The sequence below is a fragment of the Lycium barbarum genome, chromosome 2 (assembly GCF_019175385.1).
Source record: "Lycium barbarum isolate Lr01 chromosome 2, ASM1917538v2, whole genome shotgun sequence".
Taxonomy (NCBI): domain Eukaryota; kingdom Viridiplantae; phylum Streptophyta; class Magnoliopsida; order Solanales; family Solanaceae; genus Lycium; species Lycium barbarum.
In genome coordinates, this window is record NC_083338.1 from 35,093,144 (window position 1) to 35,105,724 (window position 12,581).

A 12,581-nucleotide genomic window follows, 5' to 3' on the forward strand; every position below is an offset into this window, starting at 1 on the left:
TGATTCAATACAGTTTGTTACCATCTCAAAAAATAAAAAATAAAAAATATGAACTTCTGCACCCTTGGTTTCCCTTATAACAATATCCGCCTTCTCAACCCCCAACCTGAAAAGGTAAAATAAGGAAAGCAAAACCAGAGATGTCCCAGGAACAGTTTACACCTGTAACTCATAAGTTGATATTTCTGGAAGTTGTCCACAGAGTAGGGTGTATAAGAATAGGGTGTATTGGTAATTCTGGGATAGTAATGTTGGGATTAGTTATAGTGTCATTATTGTTTATTGACTGTTTGATTTGTTGTATTAAATTAACATGAATTGCATAATTTCCCAATAGTACTGAATAGGGTGTATTAGAATGGGAGTAGTACTGGTATTGTTAATGCCATGGTTTACTATGTATAAGAATAGTACTGAATAGGTTGTATAACTAGTACAAGTATTTGTTATACATTGGTTGAAAACACTTCCAAAGTTAATACTAGTTATCTAATACTTCATACCGAATGACTCCTTAGTGCTACTTATCATACTTTCACGTGAATCCACTTTTATCCTTAATACAGTTTCATTCATATTACTATTAGCGAGGCAGTTCCATACATTTTCCTCATTACTCATCTTTATACAGGTAATTGACATGCTGCTGTTCAAGGGCATGGAGGAGTTGATGAACATTGTGAACCAATCGAAGCAGAGGCACCACATTGTTGGCAAATACGTTGTAGGCAACCAAGGTCTTGTGCAGGACCTTGCAGCCAAAGATCACGATAAATCCAATTTCCTGAAAAGTTTCTATAGCAGCAACTACTCATAGATCACCTTTCTATGAACTATGCCATGTGGTCTTTTCTGGTGGGTAAAATTCACAATAATGATGACATGTACTTGCATTCTACACCTGGATGCACATTTGGCTGTTTTTCCCCCTTTTTTTGATTGGAGATGATGCTCTGAGTCAAGAACCACCAACTGATAATTTCTTTTTGATTGGGAATAGCCACATTACATAATGTTTAATGAGCTCAATCAATCATGGCTTCTGTATCACCAATTGACAAATTTTAGATTCCTAATGTAAGATTCAATTGCATTTGCTCACTATGTTATGTTGCATGCTTTGTTAGGGGTCTGCCTTTATAACCGAACACTTAATAGCTGTGGCATTGCTGCACCAAAGGGTGTAAAGCCTAGTGGTCACTAAAGTGGGTGAAAGTAATGTGAGATCAGGGTTCAAATCTTAACAGAAATGAAAAGCACTAAGCGTTCTCATTTCCATGTGCTAAGCCTTGGAGGATAAAGTTATCCGATACCTATGTTGGCGGAGGTAGCAAGCACACTGTAAAAATCGCGATTTGCTCAAGCATCATTGCTGTCAAAAAGAGGAAAAAAGAAAGCTGTTTCATTACTGTCATAATCCCAAAGGTAACACTTACCCTGTTGCACAGGGTAGACTTCTATGATAAGAACTCACCTACACAACATTCAATCAAAAGTACGAGTTCAGTAATAGGTATAATAACTCGATCATTTGTCTTTTGATCTTCGATACTTTGTTGCGTTTATGAAACCTCGGAAGTTTATCAATGCTTTGAAACAAAAAATAACGTTGATGTACAACATATATTATTAACTAACATAAAAAAGAGAGGTCGCTTAGGGCCGGTCAAAATCAAACCACAACTGATAAGCCAAATGTCAAAATGTGTTATTGGTTTATTAGTATCGGGTTATCATATTAACAGCCGGAAAAAGGTTTAGAATTTTATAGTCAATGGTTGACAGTGTAGGTTTTTGTTTATTCATTTTCCTTATCGGTTTAACCATTGACCCGTCAAGAATTATTAAAATTTGTACATATACCTCAATACAAGAATTATCTTCAGGCATACACAGATTCTCATTTTTACTTCAGGTCAAGGACCGTTGGTGACCCTCCCATGGAGCTACAAGTGCTTACTATTTTTGTTATCATAACATACTGGATGGTAACCCTCAAAGTGCCGAACTACTTCTTCTTCTTTTTCTTCTTTTTTGGCGGGGATTACCCTTCAAAGTGTTTACCCCGGATTGTGAGCAACAATTAAATTTGTAAATGGTGACTAGGATATGTGGATGAACTTAATCTTTTATGATATGAGATCCTATAGTATATTTATTATGTGAACTAGTAAGTGATAGCAAATATTATTGAGCAGTAATGAGAAAAAATGGAAAGGAAGAGTTAGCCAATGTAGCGGATTGGTTCGGCTTGGAGATATTTCTTATATCAGGACCAAAATGCTTAAGGAAATCTTTATAACACTTTTCTGATTACAATGTTGTTGAATGATGAAAAGCCAAACTAAAAAAGGAAGGGGTGGCCCTCTACTTATAGGTAATCATAAATAGGGCTGGGCATAAATACTAAAAATCAAAAAATCGAACCGAACCGAAACTTCAACAAACCAAACCGAACCGAACCGAACTAGTTTGGTTCGGTGTTTGGTGTCCACCGTAAAAAAATCGAAACCGAAATAGCCGAATCGAAGTTTGAAAAAACCGAATCGAAAAATCGAACGCGCACCGAAATTTAATACATTACCCCAAAAAAATTAAAATAGTCCAGGCCCATTAAGTTTAAAGCAAAAAAAACCCAATTGTAATAAGTCCTCTTTTGCATTTGTATCCCTAATTTTCCACTTCAATTGAGAAAATCAAATATCCTTAACAAAGAAAGGTAACTAAGACGTGTCTTTAGGATTAATGTATGTCCTTTATGTTTTTTCTTAATTATTCTTACGGTATGTATATAACACCTAGTAATCCTATATCATGATTATAGTTTTCTGTTCTTGTGTATCCTGTTTGTTTGATTTTGATTTCAATTTATCAATTTTATGTTTTATTGCTTTTGAGAATATGAATTAGTGTCAATGGAATCGCTTCTAATATTATATCAAAAAAACCGAATTGAAAAAACCGAAACCGAACCGAACTTTAAAAAATCAAAACCGAAAGAACCGAACCGAACTAGTTTGGTTCGGTGTTCGGTGTCCACCTTCGAAAAACCGAACCCGAAATAGCCAAACCGAAGTTTGATAAAACCGAACCGAAAAACCGAACGCCTACCCCTAATCATAAATGGGCCTTAATACAATGCCAAAAAAACCTTTCAAGAAAAACCCTAAAATGGATAAGGCTGTTCGTATGGTCTGACACCCGTACCGTTGTCAGCGCAGATGGCGGAATGGTTTGGTGACGCGTGGCTGCTCCATAACAGATTATCCAGACCTACATCGGATATGCTCATTTAGGTTCGGGTCTACCGTGTCCGGTAAAATACCTTCGATGTTAAAACAGAGTTGAACGCGTTCGCGCTAATTCGGACCTGTCTTTTACCCCGATTTTTCCCGTATACAGTTAGTCCCCACACTTTCCGGATAAGAGTTTCACCGAAGTGACGGGAAGTGGTAAAGACTCTTCCGGTGACTTCCTTAATAAGTTTATTCTTGCCTCTAAAATAAGCGGGAATCGTAATGTCTCTTCACGTCACGTCCTCCTGACTTCGTCCACGTGTCTCATTCTGAATGGCCAACTTCGGTAACCGCCTCAGGGTCACGTCGCTTCAAATCACATCTCATTAAATTTCAGACACGTGTCCTTTCTCGATTGGTCGGCTTCAATAACTGTCATGGTTATCCATCTATATAAGGGAGTTACAGTTGCGTTTTTCACTTTTCACATTTCACTTTCATCTTTTCATAACTCTGCTTCTTTGCTTTATCTGCTTCGTGATCTCGAAATCTCTTTATCTTCAACCATCAAATCTTCATCCCTTTTAAAACAAACCTTCATATCTTCAAGCCCAGGCCTTCATATCTTCATCCCAGCATTCAAATATTCATTCCAAGCCTTCATATCTTCATCCAAGCTTTCAAATCTTCATATTTACTCTTCATAAATTCATACTTGATCAAAATGTCAACGAACATCGACTTTGCTTCCCAGAACATACCCTCGGTTTCTTCTCCGAATGCCGAACCTGCTTCCAAACCCGGGAGTAAAGCACCTCTTCAACCGACAACTAAAGACATAATACCGTCGAAGCCTAATTATAGCCACGAATTTTCTGTTGAAAAAGCAGTGCAGACATCGGACCGGGATTTCGACGTGAGGCGTTACCTCTCGTCAATCAAAGAAGATCGCCTTCCTCGGGTTCGAGCCGAGTGTGGATGGGACAAACATCAGGTACAAGTTTTTGCTCCTGGTGATGACGAATCCATCACCGACTATAGAGAAGGGTTTCTATATGTTTATACGTATCCGTTTACTCTCAAGCTTGACCCCCCGATTGATCCGATCATTCTCGAAATGTGCCGGACGCATAATGTATGCCTCGCCTAAATTGGCCCGATTATCTGGAGGATCGTGGCCTGTCTTTGTCTTTTGGCAAACAACGTCAATAAAGAGTTTACGTTGGCGTATTTATTCAGTTGTATTGCCCGAGGATCTTTCACGGGGGTGTGATAAAGGTCTCCAAACGAGGCTGAAACCCGATCCTTTCCAGTGTCGACGAGGACAGAGACCGAGGGTGGCATGAGCGTTTTGTCCGGGTTAGGACCGCGGATATCATTCCTGCTGAGTACATGCCTTTTCCTGAAAAATGGAATGACAAACGTGAGTTTCTTAGATGTGTTTCATTCGCGTGTATTCGAGCATTTTTTCTCTTCCTTTTTTGACTTTTTCAATATTACAGCCGAAGCATGGATTCCTAGTGCCATTCCAGGGTTCCTCGAATGGATTGAAGCAATCATCGGCCAATATAGGCACGAAGAACGGACATGGGCGGATCTGTCCCGCGACCGGTGGGTTGCGCAGAACCACGGTGACCTTTCCTTTCCCTTGGTCCTTGTCACATTTTTCTGTTCCGTCTTTTCTTCATTTAACCTTTCGATTCCCAGGTTTGGGAAAAGGTTTCGTGGACCCTCGACCCGCACCAACGGATGACCTCGAAACACCAGGCTCAGATTTTGACATATCAGGGTCATCTCGGCTCATTGCCCTCGCTGAAAAGAGAACGAGAAAACCCTCAACCAAGGGCCAAAAGAAGAAGAAGAAAAGGTCGAGGGATGATGTTCGGGGTCTGAGGGACCAGCCCAAACCCGACATTATGATTCGAAGAGTCGAGTCGAGACCCTTCATTGCTGCTACTACCGGGTTCGAGACTGCTTCGGTCGAGGTTTCGACTCCGATTACAGGTGGGGAGGATGAGGTTCCTTTTGCTCCAATAACTGAGTATATCCAAGCTCCGATTCCACTAAGGTCCATTGAGTTTATTGATATTTCAGGTGACGCTTCACCCGAGGTGGCGCCCTTGGTAAAAAAAACCTAGAAGGACTGGCCCAACTTCAGGGACCGAGACGGACCAAAGGGTTGAAACGGCTCAAGAGGTCGAGATTACTGAGGCTACCGACCCGCCTCTAAGTGTTGAGTCAGCTACTGCGGCTGAGGTACCGACAACTGCTGACGCCACTCCGGTTTCTCCTCCTGCTCCTTCTTCGGGACCGAAGAACCTTGATGATATGCTTGCCGGTACTCCTCCTGTTACGGTGGAAGATTCGGGGTTTGGTCACATCCGTATTCCTCGAGCTACGAGGGTTGCCAGTCGGTCTACTGAATCAGGTTTGAGATCAAAACTTGTAGATATTTTCCCAGCCTGGAGTGTAGAACTGAGGAGGACTAGGTCGGCCGTGGTCACCGTCCCCGAGAACTGTAGCTTTTTATCACGTCCCGTGGGGATTGTAAGTTATCTAAGGCCTCTTGCTTTATATTCGGACAAAGAGAAGATGGAAGGACCCCCATGGCAATGTCTTATAAACGAAGGCATGCATGCTGGCAATCGTGTAAGCATTTTTACAGCACCGATGTATGATTCTTTATTTTTGTTTATCGATTTTTATATCTTCGTTTGTTTTACTTTTGTAGAGTTTCGTGCTCGTAAATTAAGGCTTCGTCTGAGCCCAACACTTAGTGGATGATTTGAAGGCCTAACTAGATGCTCAGGGTCAGGAGACCGAGAAGTTCAAACTTCTCTTAGAGGAAAAAGAGGATCAACTGAGCCGGGCAGTCACTCCCTCGAATCTTCAATTCGAGCTTAAGGCAGCCAAAGCTGAGAACCTATGTTTAAAGGCCGAACTCGACGATGCAGTCGAACAGAACAAGTTCCTGGACGGAGATAATAAAAACCTTAGCCGAGAGAATGCTAATTTTGCTACCAAACTCGGTGAGTTTGAGGCTACTATCGCCCAACTAAGAGGAGAGCTTAACTCGGTCAAGGTCGATGTTGAGAAAGCGATAGAAAGGTCCGGGCATCTCGAAGCCGAAAGAACCATCAAGAAGGAGAAACTGAGGATAATTGAACAAAAGGCCGAGACTCGTGCCCGAATCAGTGATGAACTTAAGAGTTAGCTCGAGGATACTATTACGGCCAACGATGCTCTTCATAACAAGCTAGCATCTGTCAATGAGGTTCGAATTACTCTAATTGATGTGAAGTCCGAGTTAGAGGAGAAGCTGAAGAAAGCTCAGGCCGACCTGGATGAAGCTCTTAATGATATAGTGGCCGCTGAGGCTCGTTCTATACTCTTAGCTGAGCATGAATGGTGGAAATCCCGGAGGATGACCCTCGAGCAAGTTGAACGGGGTATGGAAAATATCTCGGCTCGTATACTCGATGCAAGGATGATCGAGGACAAGGCTAAGAAAGCTCTCGAACATAGTTCCGAGGATGATTCAGAAGAGACCATTTCTGAGAACTCGGGTTCCTCTAATACCGAGTAAAATAGGGCCTGTACGAGCCTTTTTTATTTTTTGTTTGTGATCATGTAAAAATCCTAAGTGTAAAGCTTCGGTTTGCTATTCCATATATGAAATGCATATTTCCTTTTTGCCATCATTTTCTTCTATCTTTGAGTTGAATATAATTTATGATATTTGCTTTGAGCGTTTGCTTCGTAATGAGTGACCGGGGCTTGGCCCTAAGCTTTTTATCCGAATTGAGCCAATCTTAACTCATCGATTATGGGCTTCGTTTTGTTCAATTTTCCTCTGATCGAAGGTTTATATATGGCTTACCCACGGGGCCTTTTTATGCTCTGTGAATTCAGACGTCTCCGAATCACCTAGGGCATTTAAGTCGAGGTTTTTAATTATTTGACCTTCTTCCGACTATTTGTTTTTAGTAGGTTAGGTTCGGGTACCATAACCTTTGTGCCTTTATCAATTTTATGACGGCAGTCCCCATTCGTGTGTTAAAAGAAAATTAGGCTCGGTTAACTATAACCTTTTGCCTTTGTCGATCTTATGATGACAGTCCCCAGTCGAGGGTTATATTTAACAAAAAGAACGAATTTAGGACATACTTTTCGGAAGTATTTATTTTCATATTTCAAATGCTTATCTCATACAAAATTACGGATTTCACCTGATCTCTTCTGCTTTTTTCCATAGCAACACTACCCGGGCACGATTCGTTCGATCGTTTGGCCCTTACATTGAAACCTAATACAAAAAGTTCGGGTATTAAAAAAACAAAAATTGTTCGAATCTTGACTTCGTTTCTTATTTTGCTTCGGTGAGCTCTTCTTCGGTCTTGGTGGGGGCATAGTAGTCCCCTAGTGTTTGTTCGAGAAGTATGAACGGGGAAACACTATCCAGTCCCCGGTGTTTATCTGGCCTCAGATTTATGGGCACTTAGCCTCATCTTTACAGGGTAACACGTTGTGCTTGTTGCCTCATTAAAAGCCTTGCCGAAAAACCCACTTCGGGACAAAACCGGGCTAAGGAAAAGAGTGCAACACGTGTTTTCAGACCTAGTTCTAATACCTTCAGAGTTTATCTCGATATGAATTCTGCCAAAAAGGATAAGTTAGAATTTTTAAAATAATCACAAGGGTTAACGGGTCATACCTCAGCAATAGTATTTCTTCAAATGCGCCACGTTCCAATTGTTGTGTAGTCGTTGACCGTCTACGGTTTCCAACTGATACGACCCTTTGCCCGTTATTCCGGTTACCTTATACGGTCCTTCCCAGTTTGGGCCCAATTTTCCATCATTGGGGTTCTTAGTGTGCAGGGTAATTTTTCGGAGTACTAAAATGCCCAACTTGGAAATGTCGAAGGTTTGTCCTTCGGTTGTAGTACCTCTCCATTCGCTGCTAAACAGACCAATATATTTTCGTGTAGTTTGTCCGTTAAGTTAAGTTTTACGGCCATAGCCTCTTCGTTTGACCCGTTGGTGGCGTACCGGAACCGTACACTCAGTTCACCAACTTCTACAGGGTTTAGAGCCTCGGCCCCATGGACTAATGAAAATGGCGTTTCTCCCATGCTTGACTTTGACGTCGTTTTGTAGGCCCATAATACATCCGGTAACACTTCCTTCCATTTGTGCTTTGACGTCTTTAACTGTTTCCTTATATTTTGAATTATGGTTTTGTTCATGGATTCTGCCTGTCCGTTTGCACTCAGGTGATATAGAGTTGACATAATCTTTTTGATCTTCAACCCTTCGAGGAAGTTATTAACTTTATTGCCAATGAACTGAGGACCGTTATCACAAGTTATCTCGACCGGGATGCCGAACCGACAAATGATATGATCCCATATGAAGTTAATAACCTCCTTTTCTCTAACTTTCTCAAAATCCTGCGCTTCAACCCATTTTGAAAAGTAATCAGTCATAAATAAAATAAAACGAGCTTTATCTGGGGCCCATAGCAGAGGACCGACTATATCCATTCCCCACTTCATAAATGGCCAAGGGGACAAGACCGGGTGCGGTAACTCCCCCGGATGGTGTATCATCGGCGCATGCTTTTGGCACCCATCACATTTACGGACAAAGCTTTTCGCGTCCTCCTCCATCCGGTTCTAATAATACCCTGCTCTGACGATCTTCCGAACCAAGGCTTCGGCACCAGAGTGGTTATCGCAGGTTCCTTCGTGAACTTCTCTCATCACATAGTCCATTTCTCCAGGTCCCAAGCATTTAGCCAGAGGTCCGAAAAAATACCGGCGATATAACTGATCGTCTACCAAACAGAATTGGGCCACTTTGGTTCAAAGAGACCTCCATTCTTTTGGGCCGTTTGGGAGTTTTCCATCGCGCAAGTAGTCGATGTATTTGTTGCGCCAATCCCATGTCAGACCCATTGCATTTATCTCGGCATGACCATTTTCCATTGCTGAGTTCATTAATTGGACGACCGTGCCAGAATTGAACTTTTCCGCTTTAACCGACGAGCCTAAGTTGGCCAATGCATCTGCCTCGTTGTTCTGCTCCCTCGGTACGTGTTGCGTGGTCCATTCTTTAAACCGATGCAATATTACTTGAGTTTTTTCCAAGTATCTTTGCATTCGTTCATCCTTGACCTCGAAGACGCCATTGACTTGGTTCACGACTAGGAGAGAGTCATATTTTGTTTCGATCATTTCGCCCCCCAAACTCCGAGCCAATTCTAAACCTGCAATCATCGCCTCATACTCGGCTTCATTGTTAGCCAATTTCATAGTTCTGATTGATTGTGTAATGACGTCACCGGCAGGGGCCTTAAGAACAATGCCCAACCCGGTACCTTTCAGGTTCGATGCCCCGTCTGTATGTAGGGACCAGATACTCGAAGCCTTTTTCGAGGTTAACAAAAGCTCTTTCTCTACCTTGGGAATCATGGCGGGGGTAAAGTCTGCTACAAAATCAGCTAAGATTTGAGATTTAATAGCCATTCTAGGCTTATACTCGATATCATAACCGCTAATCTCTACGACCCATTTGGTCGACCTACCCGATAGCTCCGGTTTATGCATGACATTTTTAACGGGTAAGTAGTTACTACACATATGGGATGGCATTGAAAGTAAAGTTTTAGCTTTCTCGAAGCACTTACCAACGCCAAAGCTAACTTTTCAAGGTGCAGATAACGGGTCTCCGCATCTCCTAATGTCTTACTCACATAATAGATTGGAAATTGCGTACCTAGTTCCTCTCGGACCAGAACACCGCTTACCGCCACCTCGGATACTGCTAAGTATAGAAATAGTTGTTCATCTGCCTTCGGTGTGTGTAGCAAGGGCGGGATGGACAAGTACCGCTTCAATTCTTGCAAGGCCTTTTGACATTCCAGTGTCCAAACGAAGTCATTCTTCTTTCTTAGCAGGGAGAAGAAACAATGACTTTTATCTGATGACCTCGAGATGAACCGGCTCAGAGCTGCTATCCTTCCGGTCAGTCTTTGTACTGCCTTGACATTGTTTACCACTTCGATGTCCTCAATGGATTTATTTTTTCCGGGTTAATTCAATCCCCCGGTTTAATACCATGAAAACAAAACATTTGCCCGATCGGACCCCGAAGGCACACTTCTCCGGGTTCAGCTTCATGTTGTATTTGCGAAGTACATCAAAGGTATCCTGTAAATGTTTTAAATGGTCCTCTATTTCCAGGGACTTGACTGACATGTCATCAATATAAACGTCCATTCGGTTAACTAGGCGTTGGTAAGTTGCTCCGACATTTTTTAACCCAAATGGCATGACATTGTAACAATAAGTCCCATACCGGGTAATAAAAGAAGTTTTCTCTTGATCCTTCGGGTGCATTCAGATTTGGTTGTACCCGGAGTAGGCATCGAGGAAACTTAATATCTCATGCCCGGCCGTCGCATCAATCATTCGATCGATGTGAGGCATAGGGAACGAATCCTTCGGGCATGCTTTGCTTAAATCTTTATAATCAACACACATTCTAAATTTATTACCTTTCTTCGGCACCACGACGTCGTTAGCTAGCCAGTCCGGGTAATTTACCTCCCGGATAGAGCCTATTTTTAAAAGCTTTGTTACCTCATCTTTTATGAAGGCATGTTTTGACTTGGCCATTGGTCTTCTTTTTTGTTTCACTGGAGTGAACTTCCTATCGAGGCTGAGCTTATGCGTTGTTACTTCCGGTGGCACACTCGTCATGTCTATATGGGACCACGCAAAACAATCGGTATTAGTTTGAAGAAATTTAATTAACTTGTTCCTGAGCTCCGAGGTAAACCCCGTGCCCAGGTATACCTTTCTATCTGATAGATGTACGAACAAAATGATCCGCTCCAACTCCTTCAGGTTAGATTTGGTTACATCCGAATCATCCGGTAATACGAACGATCTGGGCACACCGAAATCATCCTCTTCACTACCTAGGTCTGATTCTTTCTGCTCATCATTCGAGCTCGCATTCTTTAATTGATATTTGGCGTTCTTATCTTTGATTGGCTCGCTATCCCTTTGAACCAGTTTCTTTGAAACGAAAGGAGCTTCTTCGACCGCGAACATTTCCCTTGCTGCGGGTTGCTTGCCATAGACAGTTTTTATCCCTTCCGGGGTGGGAAACTTCAACAACTGGTGTAATGTCGATGGTACTGCCCTCATGCTATGAATCCACGGTCTGCCAAGTAAAGCATTGTATTTCATATCCCCCTCGATGACGTAGAACACTGTCTGCTGTATAGTCCCGTCGACGTTGACCGGTAAAGAATTTCTCCCTTTGTAGTTTCACTTGTCATATTGAATTCGCTGAGCACCCGAGCTACCGGAATGATCTGGTCTAGTAATTTCAATTGCTCCACCACTTTCCATCGGATAATGTTGTCGAAACTACCTGGGTCAATCAAAATATGTTTAACCTAAGATTTAAAAACAAGAATAGAAATTACTAATGCATCATTGTGCAGCTGAATGATGCCTTCTGCATCCTCATCGTTGAAGGAGATGGAACCTCGGGCGTGTAATCCCGAGCGCGTTTTTCTCTCACAATCGAGACCTTTGTTCTTTTCATCACCGGTCCTCGTGGTGTATCCGTTCCTCCGATTATCATATTGATTACATGCTGAGGCTCTTCGGGCTCGGGATTTTTGTGATTTTCCCTTTCTTTATAGTGGCTTTTGGCTCGCTCACTCAGGAATTCTCGAAGGTGACCATTTTTGAACAACCGAGCCACGTCTTCCCTTAGTTGGAGAGAGTCCTTGGTCCTATGACCATGAGTCTCATGATACTCACACATACGTTCGAATTCCTTTGGACTGGGTCAGATCTCGACGGTCTTAGCCACCTGGCTTTTGTGATACGACCGATAGCCGAGATAAGGTCTGATGTGTTGAAGTTGAAGTTGTACTCTGATAACCTCGGTATATCTCCGTTGTTGATCGAACTACCGGCATCACTTCTAAATAACAACCCTCGGCTGTTTGACCCACGATCAGCTCGCTTATCGCCTTTACTCGAGAGATGGATGGGGTCGTTTCTTGTTTTATCCGACCTAAAGCTAGATTTCTCCGGTTGAGAATATGGTCGATATCTTTCCCTCGATGGCCTTATCTCCAGTTCATAATTTCTTCTCGACCTTTCAGAGTTCCTGCTTCCATTTATTGAACTAGGCGGGAGTTCAAGTTGATCATCCTCTACCTGAATCTTGGACTCGTACCTGTTATGGACATCTGCCCAAGTTACTGCCTCGTATTCTAGCAAGTTCTCCTTTAATTTGAATGAGGCAGTTGAGC

The 12,581-nt window shown here is 42.3% G+C and overlaps 1 protein-coding gene across 1 annotated transcript in view; it reads left to right on the plus strand.

Annotated features, from left to right (window-relative positions):
- LOC132626417 (NADH dehydrogenase [ubiquinone] 1 alpha subcomplex subunit 6-like) overlaps positions 1–1,104 on the plus strand; it is a 31,065-nt gene extending 29,961 nt beyond the window's left edge. The window contains exon 2 of the mRNA XM_060341281.1: positions 632–1,104. Within this exon, the coding sequence (XP_060197264.1) occupies positions 632–817 (186 nt within the window). The 3' untranslated portion in view covers positions 818–1,104. The remainder of the gene's footprint in view (positions 1–631) is intronic.
- Positions 1,105–12,581: the final 11,477 nt, after the last annotated feature.